The sequence below is a fragment of the Scardinius erythrophthalmus genome (assembly GCF_964197995.2).
Source record: "Scardinius erythrophthalmus genome assembly, chromosome: 24".
Classification (NCBI taxonomy): domain Eukaryota; kingdom Metazoa; phylum Chordata; class Actinopteri; order Cypriniformes; family Leuciscidae; genus Scardinius; species Scardinius erythrophthalmus.
Genome location: NC_138244.1, coordinates 13032502 through 13054631, shown reverse-complemented (window position 1 = coordinate 13054631; position 22130 = coordinate 13032502). Strand labels below are relative to the sequence as shown.

General features: G+C 36.5%; 1 protein-coding gene across 1 annotated transcript in view; it reads left to right on the top strand.

Annotated features, from left to right (window-relative positions):
• LOC308684525 (USP6 N-terminal-like protein) overlaps nucleotides 1-20160 on the top strand; it is a 39649-nt gene extending 19489 nt beyond the window's left edge. The window contains exons 11-15 of the mRNA XM_081355778.1: nucleotides 5700-5804; nucleotides 7106-7275; nucleotides 7494-7600; nucleotides 10635-10829; nucleotides 19782-20160. Of these exons, the coding sequence (XP_081211904.1) occupies nucleotides 5700-5804; nucleotides 7106-7275; nucleotides 7494-7600; nucleotides 10635-10829; nucleotides 19782-19875 (671 nt within the window). The 3' untranslated portion in view covers nucleotides 19876-20160. The remainder of the gene's footprint in view (nucleotides 1-5699; nucleotides 5805-7105; nucleotides 7276-7493; nucleotides 7601-10634; nucleotides 10830-19781) is intronic.
• The last annotated feature ends 1970 nt before the right edge of the window (nucleotides 20161-22130 follow it).

Below are 22130 nucleotides of genomic sequence, written 5' to 3'. Positions count from 1 at the left end.
CACATGGATTAAAAGAGCAGACTGTGTACATATATTTAGAAATGGATTGATTGAGTTCAGTGAGTTTTTTTTTTTCCAACTTTATATTAACATGTACATTTATGTTGCAGAACTGTATCATCATTACTTAATTACTTTAAATTTAGAATTGATTTATTTTATGTTTACACTGTTTTTCTGAAGGAAATTAGTGATGCTTGAAATGAAAGCCATGGTTAGTGTCTCGGATTGAAAAGACCAGTATCAAGTAGTTCTTCTATGAGCCGCCTTTGCATTTCGACCCTGCAGTGATTGATATTCCTGAGGCTTTGATAGATGACTATCTTTGAAAGAGGATTCAGGACTGATTGATAGCCAGAAAGCACAATGCAGTGGTGGGCCTCCCTCCACAACTCCTCCTTTATTCCCCTTCGTGACCTTCTTACCTGTCCCTGGAAAGACATGCTTTGAAAACCAAAAGCAGAGTGATGTAAAATAAATAAATAAAATAACATGTGGGAAGCCATTTAAAGATAATTAAAGACTGTGTGTGTGTACATTTATATTCAACTTTTTATTTATTTATATTATATAAAATGTGTCGGTATTAATAGAGCAAATGTTTGTTACATGGTACTTGCTGCTGTTTGGTAATATTACTTTATTTTTTATGAAAAATTAAGACACATTTTACATAACACTTATATAATTAATTTACTTATTATTTATTTACATATAAAATATGTGTATTTATTTAAAATAGTAAAATAATAGTAACAAAAATACCTTTTATTTATATAAAAGATGTGCTTAATTTGTCTTGATTAGTGACCTAGAAATTTTTGGTAATCATTCATGCCATAATGTTTCTCCCTCAGATTGCGTTTCCATGTAATATTGGAATATAGCCCAGGATTTGTCCAAACAGAAGGAGTACGGTTTATCAGTGTGAAGATGCTTCGGTTTTGTGTTTTACTGAATGCCAAACCTCCTCATGTCCGCTTCAATCTCTTTAAAATCCTTAAAGGTTCGTCTGAACTGCATCAGCAGCGCACATGGTGACGTCTCTCTCAGAAACAGATGGTTTACCAGTAAATATTGTCCTGTGTCAATTTGTCACAATCAAATCCAAAGCCTGAAGCAAGCGGATAATTTTACAGTCAGTCTTTTAAAGGAATAGTTCACCCTAAAAAATAATTTTCTTTAACTTTGTTTCCCTACCAGTATGCTGTATTTATAAAAAAGTCATACAGAGTTGGATTGAAACTTTTTTTTTTTTTGGTGTCATGAGGTTCCCATCTTAGTTAATGACTTCCTGTAATCACATGTCCCACAGCTGTACCATAAATCTCATCAAAGGGAGAGCAGGACATTACAGGAGTTAAATCACCAGCATGTTAGCTTTACTTTGCGGAGGTGCAGGTCTTTTAATGTTAAGTCTTCTAAATGGTGGTCTCTTTACTTGACTGTTTTTATTTTGATTGATTGTTTGGGTGCAGGTTCAAAAGTCAGCCCATTTCCTTTGTATTCGCATACATAACCTATTGTGTTCCTTGGCTTCATCTCAGGACTTTTACTGTACTCTACTCATTGTTAGGCTCCACGTTATCTGTTTTCCTGCGGCGCAATATTTTGGCACGTGCAAACTATACACATAACTTGGAGAAACAGCTTAATTGAAAACTGATTTTTGGGTGTTTTGTTTGAACTCCGTTAGATGTGAATTGTTTGCTTGAGGGTAAGTAAAGGTAAATGTAATTTTTTCTGGTGCATGAGAACCTGTAGCACCCTCCCTCCAGGTGTAATGATAGTGAGTTATGGGAGTTTTAATGGAAATTTATGGGAACTTTGAAGGTGGATCTTGGACACTGATGAGACATCCTGCATGTTCACACTGCTTCTATGAGCGAGTTAAGCATGATTATGATCCTTGTGGAAATATAGACCGGACCCACTTTATTACTTATTTATGCCTTGATATATTTATTTGTGCATTTATGCAATGCATTTATTTATTTGTGCAATAAATTTCACTAGAAACAAACCTTGTTATATTATTTTAATTTAATACTGTGAAGCTGCTTTGATACAATCAAAGATACAAATATACTTGACTTGACTTGACTTGACTTAAAGGTGGTATCAGCGATTTCAGGCCCAAACATAAATGATCACATTCATCTAATATTTCGCTAGCTGCACGCCCCATAAGCATGCTGTCAAAAAAACTTGTATCTTTAGGTAGCCTAGGCTCTGAGATCTGCACACAAAAACAGTTGTTTTCACCCGTTTTAGCCAAACACTCAAAACCCAAACAAATAGTGTTCCAACCAATCACCGACAGGGGGAGGGTGTTGTGAGGTTTTCGCGTGCAGGCATCATAGGCAGCCGTGCACGAGCGCAAAACCTCACAACACCCGCCCCTGTCAGTGATTGGTTGGAACACTATTTATTCTGGTTTTGAGTGATGTTGATACCAACTGTTTTTCTTTGCAGATCTCAGAGCCTAGGCTACCTAGAGAGACGCGTTTTTTTTGAAAGCATGCTTATGGGGCGTGCAGCTAGCGAAATATTAGATGAATGTGATCATTTATGTTTGGGCCTGAAATCGCTGATACCACCTTTAACGTGTCCCCTATTCAGTAACATTACCGGAGAGAGTTTTTAATAGAATTTTAATTTAATCTAATGTAATTTAATTAGCTTTTAGTGATTTATATTGCGGTGTTTAAATGGTGACTACATTAAGGAAATATATTAAAGGAAAAAAACATTGTGGAAAAAATAAAGATAAAATCTAATTTAAACCTGAAAATAAACATACATTTTAGTATTTTTAATCCAAGTTAAAATCATGGCATACAATGTAAAAATGCAACAAAAAAAGAAAAGGTATTTTCACTAGTGGAATCAGTTTTAAACCCCACTTCTCTATAATATAATATACTATACTATTTTTATTATTTTATGTAGTTCATTCTCTGTGAGTACTTGTGCATTACAAGAGATCCGGTCTTTATGAAACAGGGCCTGGCGTCCAGAAGGAAACTTCAGGTTTAATCTTGGTCTTGCAGAGTTCCTGTGCACAGACGCCATGGTTACCTGTTGCCAGGCCAACATTGTTGCTGTTTGTGCGTCAGAGGAAGTGGCAGATAGCAGTTTCAGAGCAGGAAAATTCTGCCGCTGCTGATCCATGCTGACCTGAACGCTTGCACTGATTGACACACATGACATGCACAAGCAGATTGTGACGGTAGCACATCTGATCTGGTGGATTCACATCCAATGCAAATGATGTCATTTGTTGCATAAGGCTCTTGAAATTCAGAGTGTCACAATTTTTTACAAATTCAAATCAAAAGACTTGTTCTCTTTGTTATATAATGTGCTTGTTTTATTCTGCATTGCCCTCAGGGGTCTTTAAATGATGCATAAGAAGGCTTAATGCATAAGATATTTAGACTTATTTGCCAAGATATAGTATACTCTTTGAAAACTATGTTTTCTGCTTTATTTTAAGCATACGCCTGACTGCATTTTGTTCGATGTATCCTTAAAACACAACCACAACAACAAAAATGTAAATTTATGTTTTAAGAATATTTCAATCATGACGGCATGCTATTTGAATATGGCAATGTTAATGCATTTGGTCTTGGCGGACTAGTTCTGCTAAACTGCTGCTGATGATTATTTCTGCTGCAGAGCAAGTATGGATTTGCAGCTGCTAATATTTACACAGACACGCCGCTATGAGCATGTACGATATGCTGCTGCTGCATAGACGTACATAAATCCCATAGCAGATCTAGGCAGGTGGAGCTGGGGGAGGTGGAGGGTTTCAGGGGAACTCTGATAGCTCGCTGCAGGACTAGCTTACTGCAAACAATGATGAACCAGCCTATTTAAATGTTGAGCAAGCAATCTCATTGTCTGCAGACCAATCAGCTTGTGACATGCGGTAATGATGTGATGCATGTAAAGGACCTGTCAGTCTGCGCCCTCTAGTTTCATGACTGAACTAGATATTTAGATATTTTTACTTCAAAAAACTCAAATAAAAAGTTTCACAGTATTTCCACTATTTATTCAAGCATCAATTACTATGGGTAACTTCATAAAGTTTTGCCTTAATTACCATTATTTAAAATGTTATAGTGCTAAACTGTACCTAGTTTACCAGAAATGTCTTTAGCCGTGTTTTTATTGAACCACTCTGTGATCTATATAAACTAGGTAAACTGAACTGATGTTGTCTGTATACACTGCTTTTAAAATGACTTCTCGTAATAGAGTGGCAGCACACACAGATACACACCAAACATGTGTATCGACACCAATGCGTCATGGTTGCTATCATGGTTGCACAGACGTTTAAACACAGAAAGGTGGCCTTTTTCTGCGTCTGGTAGAGTACGATAGCCTTCAGGTTATCAGTTGAGTAATTTGAGAGGAAAGCCGCTTTTCAGCACCACCTAAAGCTGGGCGTTCTCCTCTTCAAAGACTGTATGTGTCCGTGAGAGAGGGCTGGAGAAAGTGAGCAATCATGGATGAGTTTAATACAGCTGGCTAAAGTTAATAAGACTTTATCCTATCATTCTGCCAAATTTCTCTTTTATTGTTCTCAAATAGAAACTCTTTTTGTTTGAACCCTTTTGTTGTCGTCTGATATTTTTCGGATATTTGTTCTCATCTGCAGTCACGACAGTTTATGTTCAGTTTGTGACGCTAGTTGTAGGAGAAATACAATGCACATTCTTCCTATCAAACGGCACAAAAATGATGGGATTACCCATCATTCTTTCAGAATAGCCCTGTCATTATTGCATTAGAGCCACAGAATAAACCTTTACTTTGCATCACCAGCTAATCTGTTTTGTTCCTGCTCTTTGAAACCGATGCCAGTGGGTGACATGGTCCATTAACTTTTATTCCCTACAAAATTATACCTCTGAATCTCTTCAAGGGAAACCCCAAGAATTTGGCAGAAAGGATTTTGAATTCTCTCAATAGCTCCTCTCTGACTTGTTTTTGATGTACGTCATTTAAAAATCTACCAGAAAATGAATGTAAATGAGTAAATAAGCAGACTTTAGGTGTCCTTTGAGGCCCTCGGGTGCTTCAGGGAGGCATGGTGAGCTCTTGTACCTTCCAGTATTTTTCATTACGCTCCTGAACATGCCAGAACTTGTCTTTATGAGATCCGCTGCAAACTAAATCTTTTAAACTGCCGCTGATTGAGATTGTGAAATTACTGCTTTCTCCAAAGCTCGGGATTAAGGTTTAATTGTAGTTGCGTAGTACTTCAAATGTTTCTTTTGACTTTTTGTATAGTTTAAAATGTGACACAAACATTTGTTTTTGCATGTAATTTGCGATGAGTTGGCGGGTGTCTGCAGTATTTTTATTTGCTTTGCTTTGCTTGTCTTTTTGTGGGATAGAAAAGCTTGCATACCAAAAAAAAAAAAAAAAAAATGCTTTCTCTACAACACTTAAGGCATACACACTACAAAAAAGAAAATGATTTATTCACTTTTTTGTGTTTTTTTTGTATTTTTCATATAACTTGATTTATTTTATATAATTTTTTTTTATTTACTACTGTTATTTATTTTTATTTGCTATGTTTTTTTTACTATGTGTGTTTTTTATTTTTATTTTTTGGATCTTTCACATACCTGTTACATATAAAAAATTCTGTTTTACATCTGTCTTTGCAGAGAAAGTGAAAAAAGAAAGCGCAAAAGGCTGTACGAGTTCTCTCAGCGATGGACAACGCGATGTGAAACCTTCACAAAAAGGTGCCAAGAACACTTCCAAAAAAGGTGAGCCGGTTCATAGAGATTATTTATGAGTAATTTAGGTCTGGACCTCCACACTATTAATCTAATGGGTCATCGCTATGAGAGATACAATGTCTCATAACGAAAGTCCTCCAGTACCTTGAGATGGCACCCTGCCGTATCGTACATGAGATTATAACGCCCCTTGGATCCAATCACATGGCACAAGTTAATACAATTGGCGGGAAGCCCAGAAAAAGAAATTCAAGACAATAGGCTGAAACCTTTGACACACTGTACTTCAGGTCACCAATTCATGCTTTCAATGTCAAGCGAATTACACTCAAGCAGAGAGCGTATCTACCAACTGTACTCTGTCACCTACCCGACTCAAAACCACCAGAACAGACGCTTTGAAATACAATACAGCCCACATTTCCTTGTTCTGTTGATGAGATTACAGGGGACAGGCTGAATCCCTAGTGGCATATGTGGCTGACATGGATATCTGTTCTCCAGCACACAGCCTGCATTAGCAAGAGCAGGCCGGCAGCACCTGTGTAAATGTGATAGAGTCTGATAACATTCACTTTTGTGCTGTGGGCGCATGTGTTGTGTGATGTTTGTTTGTATCTGGAAATATACTGCAACTCACAGAAGTTCACCCATTGACCCATTGGCACCTACTTTTTAAATTTACTCACTAAAGCCACGTTTCCACTGCAGGAACTTTCCCCAGAAACTAGGGACTTTGGGTTGGTTCTCGGTGTGTTTCGACCACAGGGACCAGGTTTTAAATGAAGTTCCGGGTAAATATTTCCCCCTCAGAGAGTCCCTGCTCGCAAGGTAGTACTTTCTCAAAGTTAAGGAACTTTCGGGGGTGGGACTTGGGCGCTGAACATGGGCGCTCAAATTCACGCAGCATTTCGATTGGTTGACTCCACGCAGCATTTTATTTCAACCACCAGTCTTTTGCAGTGCGCGCAGTAAGAGTTGTTTACTGTTCGAATCAACAGTGGAGTTTTAAAAATTCGACCGATGGACCGACGACAAGGTTCAGGCTTTATTAAGCTTATATGCGCAGGATGAAATCCAGCGGGAACTGGAAAGTCGCGTGTAGTCCTACGTCACCGGACTAATTTGCCTATTCTTCATGGTATTTTAGACCGCGATGGAAATGTAGACGGCAACAGGTCTGAGGGAAAAAAAATTCCTGGGACAAATTGTTGTGTGTAATTTCGGTGGAAACGTTGATAAACATATACTGCACTTCCACTTCCAAGTCTTGCGATCTGTGATTCTTGAGACTTTCTTAAGATTATGTTTCTTTTGTGTTTCTAAAGAGGCTCCGGGCTCCAGCGCTAAGAATGTTTTCACACGACTGCTGAAAGTGGCTCAGCATTACATTTTGGAATCAGGCAAGAACAGTACAGCTGCCAAATCCTCTCCTGCCAAGAAGATCCCTGCCCTCAGCCGCCTCCCCAAAGCAAGACTCTCCACCTCCTTCGCTCAGGTACAGGTGCACCTGCTTTTATGACCACCTTTGTACTGTATATAGATAAACCACATATTTGGCCTTAAACATAGCCTTTGCATTATTCAAAATCAAAAATGACAATGTGGTATCAGCAACTCCAATATCTGTATCATATTTCTGAGAGAAGATTTGACACCTTTTTTGCTATGCATTTATCCTATGTACATATTCAGTCTAAGAAATATGTGATTCAGGTTCGAACCAAGAGGAGCAGTAGTAGACGTTCCCAGAATTCCATTCAGGGTGGGGTCAAGGAGCGACTCCCTTCTCAAGATTCTGATGGAGGTGCTACTGAAGACAGGTGTGTGAAAGAAATAGAGGCAAGATTGTAGAGAGATGTACAAGGAGTCAGTAATCTGTCCCCTTTTGTGTTTAAATGGGTTTTCGTTAATTGGTACATTTTAATTCACTGCAATTCCTCTGCCTCAGAACTGTAATACACTAATATAAATAGGATACTTCCAAAAATAAAAAGTTTGTCATTATTTACTCCAAAGTAATTGTTCCAAAATTTGAGTGTGAGTAAATAATGACCAAATGACTTTTTTCTTTCTTTGCAACACCAAAAAAAGTATTCAGTGGAATTACAATAATTATATGCCTCTTGAAAATAAAATGAAGAAATCATTACCAATGTATTAATTACAAAATAAAAATTAATGTTTAAAACTTATTCTTATTATTTTTATTTACTTATTAATAATTATTTTATTATTGAAAATAAAAAATCCTGAAATTCATCTTAATTTATAGCATATTTCTCAGAACTAGCGATGTCCAGTTTGCGAGCGAATCACACAACTCTTATAAACAACTTTTATGATGATTTAATGTTTATTTTGCATCATTTTTGAAGCTTGAAAGCTCCAGTCCTTATTAAAGGGTTAGTTCTCCCCAAAATGAAAATGCTGTCATTAATTACTCACCCTCATGTCATTCCAAACCCATAAGACCTTCATCTTCGGAACACAAATGAAGATATTTTTGATGATATCAAGAGCTTTCTGAACAGCGTCAGAGATTGACACAGAAGAAGAAAGTTTGTTTGTTTTTCGCACAAAAAGTACTCTTGTTGCTTCATAAAATTAAGGTTGAACCACTGTAGTCACATGGACTATTTCAACAATGTGTTTACTACCTTTCTGGGCCTTGGAAGTGGCAATTACGTTGCAGTCTATCTTTATTTCTGTTCCGAAAAGATGAACGAAGGTCTTACGGGTTTGGAACGACATGTGGGTGAGTAATTAATGACAGAATTTTCATTTTTGGGTGAACTAACACTTTAATTGTAAGTGCACGGAAAAAAACAGCCAGCACATTCTTCAAAATATCTTTTTTGTCGCACAGAAGAAATAAAGTCATACCGGTTTGGAACGAGATGAGGGAGTAAATGATGAGTAAATCATGAAAGAATTTTTATATTTCTGTGAATTATCCTTTTAAACAAAGTTCAGGTAGTTAAAGATAGATGGATGTCACCAATCAGGTCTTGGGGTTTTTTTTTTTTTTTTTTTTTCGTCACCACAGAGTGACATAATTTATGGCTTTGTACTTTTGTCTGAGCAAGAATGAATCTGGTTCTGGAGCTTTAACCGTATGGGAAAATGCTTCTGGCTAGTTGAAATAGTTTTACGTGTCTAACTCCCCTGTTTGCATGTGTGTATCTGATCATCTCTCTCTGCAGGAAATTCAAGTTTAAGTGCACGACTGCACGTCATTGCATTTTATTATGAAGGCTTGTGTTCATAGAGAACATTGCTAAGATGCCTAGATGTAGGCATCATTTTGTAATTTGTTGATTTTTAGGTATTTCGATTTAAAATGGTTTAATCCATATTTCTAGGTGGCTGCATCCAACGTAATATCCCATCGTTTCTCAATGTTTGAAATAATTGTAAAATGTGCAATTGAATTATGCAGTAAATTTCAACATTTTTACACCCTAGTTGTTTTTCTATATCCTTTCTCCTGATACAAGTTGGATAAGCATGCCTACATATACCTGGCATTCCCATCAGCTCCTGCATTAGTGTCAGTTGAATGATCCTTAAGACAGAATGGGGTCACTGAGGGTCAGCGCATGGATTTTCTAATTTGACATGATGAGGAAATAAGGGGGTTGTTTCTCTGTGTGTGTCCAATCACCCAGCTCAAGTTTTCATCACTTCACCCTGATCCCAGAAAAACAGGCTTGAATACCTGGAGAGCAGGCTGTGTTGAAATACAGATATTCATTGGCCAGTCATGGAGGGAATCAGTGATTTAAAGGTGTTTTAGGGTAGTCAGAAAATACAGATTTGCATAAATAAGGTATTAGAAATAATATTGGAAAAACTCACAGCTTTGTACAAAAGATCAGGATACTCTGGCATAGTATTTTGCATAATATAGGTAGCAAACGCTAGTTGGTCTGCGCTGCGAAAAAGCATTTTAATCCTAAAACAAGAGACCTTTAATTAAGAAGCTAATTGCATAAGGTATTTAGACTTGTTTTCAGTGAAAATATAATATAATATTTTGTCAATGCCTTGACAATTAACTGAAATATGTTGAAGCACTAAAATTACTAAACAGAAATAACATAAATTGAAGATTAATAGAAATATTAAAAATAATGAATATGAATAAACGCTATTTAAAATTACAATTAAATTTATTTTTGTCTTTACCAATTTTTTTTTTCTTGCTTAAAGCCTAAATAACAATAAAAAAAAAAAAAAATCTTTACAGGCAAACAGGGAGGCATTAAACAAATGCTAATTATTATTTTTTTTGGCAGATGCATAATAAAAATATGTATTAATTAATCTAGATAATTCATGAAAATACATTTAGTTGATGTAATTATGTTGTTTAGTTTTTAATGGTGTATTGGAATGATTATTTGCATAAAAAAATATGCAAAATATGCAAAAATATGGTTTATTTAAACCGTAATGTTCATTGAATGTAGTTCTTAGTCAATAGCAATTTCCACACTAATACATGTTGAACTGTCTAGTCATCTGTTACGCAGTGATGATAACTAATGTGGCTATGCTATATTTTGTGATACAGTAAGTGTAATTATATGAGGGTGTGTGTGTTTTTTGTGAATACAGTAAACAGAGTGTATCATTCAGGACTGCAGGTGTAAATCAGTGTGTGTACGGTGTCTTGTTACTTCGGTGTGAAATCATCCATTTAAAAGTAAAAGGAAGTGGAAATGGTCTCGTTGTTTGTTTGCAGATGCCACTTGGTTTATGCAATAAAATAAATACATTTTAAGTCTGTCCAAATACAGTCACTGTATGTCCCTGAGTGAGTTTCGAGTACTGATTTCTGACTCTTCACAGCTCCAACTCTTCAGTCCGGCGGGTGAGGTCGGGGCCCGTGGGTAAAGTGGCTCGCAGAAGGAGTCGAGGTCAGTCCGGGCGAGGAACTTCCCTCCTGTTGAAGAATCGCAGCTCTAGATCTCAACAAACACCCGCTCAAACATCTGAGCAGCCCGAGAACAGCAAGAATGATGATTGTCAAGAAACCCAAAGCAGGTACTTAATCATTTGCATTGAAGATTAATACGTATTTGCTTTGTGTAGGCGCAGTGAAGACATTTGATCTTCTATCATAAACATTTGTTTGGCAATAATTAATGTGTTTTAACATTCTCTCTCCTTTGAGATCGGCTTAAACTGACAGGTGGCCACGTTGGTTTGGTTTGGCAGGTTTTTGAAGACGTTAGTTATAATGATGCTTTAATCTGGGCCAAATCCCTCACATTGAAAGTGATTAATGCGACCGTAAGGATTCTCTACAATAGAGAAGGATTTAAATAAAAAGATCAGGTAACCATGAAAGGTGAAAATTGAACGAGGTAAATGGGAGTTTTAGGGACTTTTTTCACCTCTTTCCAGCGGCATACCTGTGGATTAGTTTGAGCCCAGTGAGGAAGTCAGAGTTTTTGTTAGAAATAAATCAGGGCTTGTACATACTGTATATTTCACAAGCCAAAACACAAGTCAAAAACTCAAGCATCATATTTATCGTCAATAATCAATATCATATTGGCTTATTAGATATTACATTTAGATTTTTTTTTTTTTACTTTCTGATTTATTGATTTATATATATCAGCCAGTAAAAGATATTTGTCATCTAACACTCACTTAATGTTTAAAAACACTAATAATTTAATAACAATGTTAAGTATAATCTTTAGCAAATCTCTAAATGAGTATTTAGTTTTTCATATTGTGCATTATAATGTTGTGTTGCCTTAATTCTAGGGATGCACAATATATCCGCCACCATATCGGTATCGGCCGTTATATGTTCATTTTTAATGTTATCGTTATCGGCCCAATAAAAAAAAATTGGCGGATATATTAAAGCTCATAAATAATGGATTATTTCCTTCCTAGCTGAGACACTTCAAATGCGCATTGTTCGCCATGATGGTTTTGAATTGCTTGAAATATGATTGGAATCCAAAAAATTCAAAAAAGGTAAATACAATTAAAACAGTTCACCTCAAAAAAGAAAATTTCCTGATAATTTACTCACCCCAATGCCATCCAAGGTGTGTCTTTCTTTCTTCAGTGGAAAAGAAATTAAGTTTTTTGAGGAAAACATTTCAGGTTTTTTCTCTAAACAATGGAGTTCAATGGCAACCAGAATGTTGAAGTTCAAATCAAGTCAATGCCGAATTATCAGTTATCGGTATCGACCAAAAATTTCATATCGGTCATCCCTACTAAATTCACATTTACAATAGCATTTAAAATAAATGGTTGTAGTGTTTTGTTTTTAATTTATTTAGACAGAATAGTGCGCATTTTAATGTCGACCACTTATTGATAATTCATTTTACGTTACAGCCGAGTAAGTCACATTACAAGTTATCTGTTTCGGAATTTTAATATTGGTGCATCACTATATTTATCAGAATTCCCACCTTGAGAAATTCATCCATGCTCACGCTGAGCAGACCTGGGGAAAAAAAGTGAATGATAAAGATATGAGCGATTATGAAAACAAAAATAAATTGTTATTATGCTTATGCTTTTTGGTCCCTGACTGTCACCGTTTTAACATCCAGCATCTTTACCCTCTGGGATCAGGCGGAAAAGCTGTAGGTGTGGTGGAAAAATGAAGCAGAAGCGTGGATCTCCGGTCAGTTATGTCAGCAGGCTGTATTTAAACCCTCAGGCCCCCAGAGGCCAATGTCCTGCCATTTCCACCTGCCCTCTTCTGACACAGGAGCAGAGGAGTCACACCAGCTATGAAAACAAGCATCTGGCCTTTTAACTTTTAACATCCTCCTTCCTGGTGCCTTTGCACTGTCCCTTGTAGCACTTTGACCATGAAACTTTCCTTGAATTGGACTTGAAAGTTGTTGCAAATGTTTTCTTAAAGTCACCATGAAATCAAAATTGACAGTTCTTTTTTTAAGGGATATTGCAGTATTTATTATGCATTTAAAAAAAAAGATATGGGGTAAATTATTTATGTGACTTCGTAATCTTTACTGGCGTGAGGGCGAGGCAACCTGTCACTCACATGAGATCACCGCAATAGCAAAGCACAACCATCCAATCAATTCGCAGTGGACAATCAAGTCCCTCCGTACGTTTTTTTTTTCTAGTTTGAGATGCTGTTTCATTTTTGTTTTTCACAATAGGGAAGAAAAGACTATCACAACTTCCGTTTCACATCGACTTTGTGTCTGTGCGTGAGTGTTCAACAAACATGTTGTTCCTTTAGTTTCAGCATCACCTCCTGAGAATTTTAATCCTCCCGTGAACCAATAATGCAGTTAATACAGGGGTGCAAAATGAGGTTCCTGGATCCTTGCCAGGAACATCTTAATTACTACTCCGAAGCATAAAAGTGTTCTGACTACATTTTTCTTTTTTCACATTCATGGTTAGAAGTATGTGAAGAGAAACCTTTATGCAGGCTAACTGACTCGGTTTTCTTCTGGTTTTATAAAAAATGTCCCTGTGGCACATAAAAAGGAAACACAATGAAACTATTTTCTGAAAGTAAATTTAGTCTGAAGCTTTCCTTTTGGCTTCGGAGGTGTCCAATAACCGCATACGATTTGTTTTGTTAATCTTCTCGTTTCTTCTTAGTTTTTTGTGCATTCCTTTTTAAACTTTTTATCTTTTACTTTGGTTTTTGCTTTATTCTGCTTTTTTAGTTTAGCTTTTTTTGTTTTCTTTTAAACATTTTATCATTTATTATCTTAAAAATGTGTTTAAATGCAAATGTAATTTATAAGTAATTTCAAATACTTAAATGTTTATTTAGTTCATTTTTGGAGCAATTTAAGTTCATTTAAATTGTAGTATTCTTTCCATTGGTAAACTGTTCCACACAGCTCTGGAAGCTTTGCAATGGACATTATTTTTGTAGCTCAGTGAGTTTTAAAAAATATATATAATTTATATACGCATTTTGAATTTGATTCTTATACAAGTAGTGTATCAGAGGATAACGTCTACTTTTTTCCTTCTTTGAAGTTAGCATTGCTTCTAGTGGAACGATTGTTTTTTTGTTTGTTTTTTGCGTTTTTTTCCCAACCACAGTTGGCTTTCTTCTCAAACCTGACTGCATCTGTGGTGTGGTTCTTTTCTTAATCTTGTGATTACCAGACGTCCCACCTCTGAAAAGAGCCAGAGTGAGGGAGGGTATGGGAAAATCCTCTGTCCCTGTATGCCATGTGTGCGTCACGCTCCGAACGAACAGCGTAGACATGTGATCCCATGCCCAGTGTTTGATCTTCCTTTTCTGTGTCTGGTTTCTACAGGCTCCCAGGGGGAAAGATTACAGCATATCTGGCAACTCTGACAATGTAGTGATGGGATACATGGGTTGAAATACAGCACACATTTGTCTATGCGTGTAGGTTCGTGCCGGGCTGTTGGATAGGGGTGCGATAGCTTTTGTCGTTCGCTCAGGTGCAAGAGTTGCGTAACAACCGTGAACGCAAGTAGGAAAGTTGATCAGGGAACTGCTGATATTATCTGATCACATAGAGATTCAAGTGACCGTGTTGGTGGCTCTGCTATAGGTGTTGCATAAACAACACTGAGGCACGATGTGGTAGGATCAAATCCCAAGGAAAGTGCGTGTCGTATGAACTCCCATGATTAACAACACAGAGCCGGAGTGGCGTTTACTTATTCATAGGTTAGCTCCTGATTTCCCAGCATCACCCTGCTGTTTAGAAGTCTGTGTCTTCCCCAGAGCGGGTCATTAGGGAATTTCTTTCCATCTTGTTTCGAAACCCGAGTCCGTGCGAAGTTTTTAAAGTGCATGGTTACTCGGTTGTTTTAGATATAATTTAGACAGGTGAGTGATAGTTTAGCTCTCTTCCAAAGCCTAGTAGCAACTTCACGACTGATTAGAAATGCACAGTCGACTTGACTATTTTATTCCAATAGAGTTTTACATTAGCATGTTGCTAAGATAACAACTCAGTACTGTAGTAAACATAATTATTGCACAGTTAATAGCTTTTAATATGCTATATTATATGTGATTCATCTGATTAATATGCTATATTATATTATATGCTTTTAAATTTTCACGCACAAGTACAGTATATTGAGTTATAGTTTTTATGAATCTAAATTGAAAATGTTTTACTTTTAGGATTTTAATAAAATCCAATATATTTATAACTGAAGTTTCTCCTAATTCACTGAGCGTGCCATTCTTCCTTAGATTTTAGCCAAATTATTCTATATTAGAAGGGAGATTAGGGTTACTAGATTTTGCAATTCAAACATACATAAAAATATAAAATGTTGGTTATGCAAATTTAATATCTGTATTGATGGAAATGTATAGGTTGGATATTTGAACTAAATGAGGAGTGCGGGTGTTTGGACTCTGACTATTTCACACTCTTTAACTATGCAAATATTTCCCAACCGAGAGGAATGGTCTGGATCTTTCTTCGTCTCACACACACACACACACACACACACGCACGCCTGCCTTTTGGCCTGCACACAATCAATGTGCTGACCTTTATTACTTTATTAAGATGCCACTTCAAGTTTCTTTCAAGAAATATATATATATATATATATATATATATATATATATATATATATATATATATATATATATATATATATATATATATATATATATATATATATGCAGTTTAAACCCTTTTAAGAGTATTTAATGTTTTCATTCCAGTTTAGTTCATGTATACTTTGTGTAATTATTTAGTGCCGTTATGTTTGAATATGTTTGCATATCTTTAACTGACCCTAGGTGCAGTTGCTGGCTTTGTCAAAGGTAGTTAATGGCTTCTCAAATGTACAGTACAAGGTCCACCAAAACCACTATTCAAGCTCACTCCTATTGTGACCACATGAATACTAAATGAGGTTTAGTTGCCCAAGTATAATTTAAGCATGAATATTGATAATCAGTGCCATCACAAATACATCTATAGGGTACAAAAGTCTGAGGCCATTAGTGAAAACTTTCTTTGCATACTTTTATTTATTTATATATATATATATATATATATATATATATATATATATATACATACATACAAAATCATAATTATAAAGTCATGTTTTCCGACTTTTAAATATTTCAGTTCATATTTCATATTTCAACACTAAAAATGTTTTTTTCCCCATATTTAAATGACACAAATAACATTTACACCTTCAGGGCTTTGTCACTTCATTCCAATCCGTTCACATATGTTCATGTCCAAGTCACACTTGGGCAGTGTTATGCTGTCCAGGTCAAGAGGCCAGCAAGGTTCTTTAATGAACCAAGGAATTATAGATATTCGGTAAACGCATCATCTGCAAAGGTGCTTAAATTGGGTCTTTACTAGCCTTTCCATTTTTTCCTCACATCCTTTAAGCAACAGCAGCTGTCTAGTACATAGAGAGTTTTGTGCCCATATAGGTCATCCCAAACCCAGATGACTGTCTTTTTTTCCATGTAACACAAAAGGAGAAATTTTTCACTGCAGGTTTTCCATGCAGTGATCATAACGGACAAAAAAGCACCGTAAAAGTTATTAATACAACCCGTGCACTACATTTGAATTCTTTTTTAAGTTGTAGAATAGCGGAATATTATTTCATATATTCAATCTTACACACAAGAACCAATGGCGTTTGGTGTCATTGATGTTAAAATCTGTTGTGTCAAGTTTGAATATGTGAATTAACGTCCGTCGGATCGCATTTCAATCCATCAAGACTCTGTGAGATCAGTATTTCTGCCCATTCTACACCTCCATTGTCCTCCAGGCTGCTCTGTCTCAGTGGCTCTCGCTGGGCCTTCTGCACCTCACAGAACCGACAAACGCTAAATCCAGCATGGCTAAACTCTTCAGAATAATCTTCTTAAACACAATTGTGGCGGACCCCAGTGAGTGTGCAGTGGAAAGCAGCTGGTCCATACGGACACACATACTCCATACTCCCATCAGCAACTGGTGCGTATGATAGACTGGAGAGCTTGAAAGAGACATATTGGGATAAAGCATTTTTAATCTGAAAGCATGCTTAGCACACCGTTTAACCACCACTGGGCTTGTGTTTTGTGGACATAGGGATGTGGAAACAGATCGGCCCATTCATAGCTCCAGCTGGTGAATGTGTGATTCTCTTCGGATGGAAAACACTTTTAAAGCAAGGAGTTCTTATGAAAAGAAGAGGAGCTTGTTATCTTTGCCACAGAAACATTTTTAAATGCATCGGTTAGAGCCACAAATTGGATTTTTAGTGCATTTTCTGGTTAGTTGATTCAAATCAGCTAATGCAACATAATTCTTACATTTACATTTTACATTTATGCATTTGGCTGACGCTTTTATCCAAAACGACTTACATTGCATTTCAAGGTACACATTTTACATTCCTATCAGTTCTTGCTTTCCCTGGGAAACGAACCCATGACCTTGGTGTTGCAAACGTCAATGCTGTATTGTTTGAGCCACAGGAAACCAATTCTTGAACATCGAAACTTAAGTTCATTTTGTGCAATCGGTTTATATTTGTAAAAAAGTAAATACGGTTTCTGCTCATTACCAGATTTTCTGAAAATCTCTCTCTCTCTCTCTCTCTCTCTCTCTCTCTCTCTCTCTCTCTCTCTCTCTCTCTCTCTCTCTCTCTCTCTCTCTCTCTCTCTCTCTCTCTCTCTCTCTCTCTCTCTCTCTCTCTCTCTCTCTATATATATATATATATATATATATATATATATATATATATATATATATATATATGTATATATATATACATTTTTTTTTACATTTCTGATTGATTGATTTCAGTGAACGGCACAGCAGGGCAAAGTGATATTTTGAGCACTCCTGAGAGACTAGAGCGAGACAATAAAGGACGGGAGTGCTCTTGTTGCCTGAGGTGGCTTTAGCTGAGAACAGCTCGTGCTTTTAGCACTCAGTTTTCTAGACTAGAGCACAAGCTGCAGGGCCTATAAGAACAGTTGTTACAACGGGCTGTTTTTTTTTAGTAACACACACATGAGATGTGCTTCATTTCCCTAATAGTTTTAAATCTATACTGGATCTAATTTTAGTTATGCAATTTATTGAGGCATGCAATTTTTTAAACCTTATTTTCAGAGGTGGGTAGTAACGAAGTACATTTACTTCGTTACATTTACTTGAGTAGTTTTTTGTAAAAATTGTACTTTTAAGAGTAGATTTGAATGTGGGTACTTATTACTTTTACTCGAGTACATTTCTAATAAAAAAACGGTACTTTTACTTCGTTACGTTGGGCGACGTTCCTCTCGTTACTTTATTTTAATGCAATATGTGTTGTTAAATGCGTAAGTGCGATGTATCTTTTTTCTGGGCTTGAGCGATGCTCAATTCACAAATGAATCACTCTTTTGAGTCGATTCTGTTCAAAGACTTCATCAAACAAGTTGGCAGATCTATGGGCAGATCTGTCTAAATCGGTTCGCGAATCAGTTTGAATGAACTGTTCAGTTCCTACACGCACTGAATCGTCTGAAGCGATTTCAATTCACACTGGACTCGGAGTCGTAACAGGAAGATTTAAGCACATCAAGAGCGTTAGATAAAGCGGCAGTGGACCTACAGTACAGTCAAGTGAGAGCAAATCTGCAAATGCGTCATATATTTGCCAGCGATGAAGATCTTTATTAGTTGAACATCTTCGTAAGCTGTCTGTGAATGAATGATTCCACAGGACGATATATTCGATTTCATTTCACTCAGGTAATACATTTTACAACCAAACAGATTATTACGCCATGATAGCACTACTAGAAAGTATGACATTACCCGTTTTTTGGACATATACATTAATTTATACATTAAATAAGCTACCATTGCCCACAGTTTATGAACACCCGCCATCCCGCGGTAGTTTGTGTGTATTGTTGCGCAGTGGCGTGCGAACTCGGCTTGAAAACGAATGCCTTTAATTGCCTGCCGTAGACACCGTTAACCAGTTTAAACATGCTTGCAGAAATATACATTTGATTTTTGGAGAACCGACAGAAGAAGATTCGTCGATGTACTTTTTTTTTTTTTTTTTTTTTTTTTTTTTTTGTGTGTGTGTGTGTTCAGATGTTCAGTAGCAGTCATGAGCGTGAGCACATGTGAAGAGTAACTCTTTCTTCTCTGTGTCAATTGCATGCCTTTGAATGCAACACTCTGCAGATTCACTTTATTTCGACATTGTCTAATAATCCAAATGTAGTTGTATAAGTTATATTACTATTATACAAACCAAAGGACAGGCAATGATTTTCTTTTTCGGGCTACAGATGGGAGAAAATGCTTTTTGTTGCAAAGAGAGCCAGACAGTCTACTTATGAAAATAATAGTCATTTAAATAAAAATAAAAAATTTAAATAATATAATTTTATATATATGACGACTTCAGATGCAAAAGCCTCTAAGTACCATCTGAAATTTTCTTCTAAAAGAGCATTTTTATCAAGCTTGTACGTTTATGTTCAGTTATTTCACTTAAATGGCAATGAAAAGTACCTATTGATTGTCATTAAAGTGAAATTACTGTACTTAAATATACAAGCTTGATAAAAATGCTTGTTTTAGAAGAAAGTTTCAGATGGCACTCAGAGGCTTTTGCATCTGAAGTCTTCTTCATATATATATATATATATATATAATCCGAAGTAAGTTACTCGCTACTTGAGTAGTTTTTTCATTGGATACTTTTTTACTCTTACTCAAGTAACTATTAAGATTATTACTTTTACTTTGAGTAAATATTTCTATAAGTACTTGTACTTTTACTTGAGTATAGTTTTTGGGTACTCTACCCACCTCTGCTTATTTTATAGTCTAACAGGTTGCAGATTCAAATTCGTTAGTGAACCATGAGCTGGGCAAGGACGAAGACACTGTGATCATGCTATTATTGTTCTGAAAGTCATTTTGTCCCACACCTTGACTAACTACTACTTTGTGTTTGTAAACAAAGGAATGCATCTACACGGGGTCCATCGCTGAACGAGAGAAACTTCATCACCTGCCCAATGACAGCCAGTCAAGTGCGAGAATCACAGCTAATTTGAGACCACGTGGGACTCGATATGGAACAAGGTGTGCTCACTTCATAACTGCTCAATGAAACACTGCCATTTGACAATTAAATCAGGCCTGGTCGGACTCCTTCTTTAACTTCTCTGAAGATGCTGCTAATGTGCACTACGAAAAGATCAGTGAATGTTAATGTATGAATTTAGCATTCTCACTACCCTGTTTTTTTTTCTGGACTATTTCATCAATAAATGTGTGATGTCCAGATTTTAATGTAGCTTTTATAGCCATTTAATAAAAGATTAATTCATAATAAACTTATTGGCTTGTCTTCTTGGCTCAGAAATGTCCAGTACATTTGCATCATGCCCATCTGTCCATCCGTAATAAGTTTGTGTTTAATGACGTAATTGTCCAGAAGATGACATTATTTCCTGTGGGAAAGCAACTGCACAAAAATCTGTACAAATAAATTGATATATTAAATCGTATCCTTTTACATAAAATTCCGGAAATTGGATAGCAACATTTGAAAAGAATTCAGTTCAATTTCAAGTTGACACCCTAATTTAAAGAACTGAGCAATGGAAAACTTGCTAGCGCTTTATTTCCATCCTGTTAAGAATCGTTTTTATTTTTTTGCCATTGTTTTAAAAAATCCATATGCTTAATCAGTTTAAGTTGTCTGAGCTTAACCACGGTACATTTTTGAAAGTGTGTCCATTTAAAGTAATTCTTCAAAGTATTGCACAAGAATTATCTTCATTATAAGAGTCCAAAAGCTATTGCATAACAGCAATGATCCTACTTCAGAGTATCTAGGATTTTCTGAGTATTACATTTTGAGAGTCTGTGAGATAATATTCCAGTCAAATCAAGGTAGCGGTTTTAATATTGTGAATTTAATATTGTCAATGTAATTAAAAGCTGTGCTTGTTAGAAACTAAGGGCTAGATTTACAAAACAGGGCAAATTAGCGCGAGAACGCAATTCCAAAAAAGCGTCGATGGGAGTGGAAAGTTCTGAAGTTCTCAAGTGAAAGAACACAGACGCAGCCGGATCAGTTCCATACTGACCAACACAATCTACTTAGCGTCTGGTTTAAGACGTCTGGTTCGTCCTTTATTGCTATTGACTAGCGCAAACCTTAGTAAATCACCTTTAGCGATTCATTTAAATTCTCTCCTCCCATAAACTTTGCGTGTGAAAGGGAAACTCCAACAAATGCATATGCAATAAGAAGCCTTTTCAGAGCTAATTTTTCACTGCGTGTCTTTAGTAAATCCTGACAGTAGTTTTTTAACGCCAAAAGAGGGTTTGCGCTAAATGCCCTAATCTGCCCTTAAATGAACAGCTTGGCTCTATTGGATCCCACAGGCCTCTCTACTGTAGCTTTACAGCCTTCTCTGGTACTTGCTAGTTGGGGTACAGTGACAAGATACAAAAGCATAGACAACAACTTTTTTAAGAGTGTGAGAGCATGTGTGCTTTTGCGTAGGTGTATCATAAAGTGTCTGGGCCCTGTAATTATCTGAGGTGTAGGTTTCAAATGCAGAGCGCCACACGCGAACGAGACATGCACTGATGTCATGTGACAGTGGAAGAGCCGGTTTCTGAAATGTTGTTTTATCACCTCTGTTTGTGCCGCTTCATACCCCTCGAAGGCCTTTTTCTGTTTGCAAGTGAGCATATAGATTCAGTCCTGAAACGCTCCACATTCACACACGTTTTGACATCAATGGCAAAGTAAATTTGTAGTTAAGTCAACATAAAGAGTAACGTGGGAAGGGCTTTATTCACACACTGAAAAGCTGATTGATTATCCTGAGATAGTCTTATCATTAGTCTTGTTAGATTTTGTCACAGACCTCGCACTTTCACCGGCTGACTTCACCTCAAATGAAGTTGGAGGCTTGGAGAACAGCCAGTATTTCAGTTCTTTACCCATTCAAAGCGTCTTTAATGGCCTAAATTAACTTTAAACTGAACATTAGTCACTGACTACTATTGAAAAGGTTTTGTGGCGCCGTTTACTACAACATACACAAATTAAAACTAATCACGAAGCAGCAGACCAGAATGTTTTTGGTGCTTTTCATGTAAAGCTCATAATTGGGGTGATGTGGGTGGTTGACAGGGTGTTTTGAGTGTTGTTAGTGTATTGTTATGCGGTTAACATTGTTCTGGATGGTTTCTAGGTTGTTTAAGTGGCTACTTGGTGGTTGCTACAGTGTTTTGGATGGTTACTTGGGTGTTGCTAGGGTGGGTATTCTGGGTGGATGGATGCCAG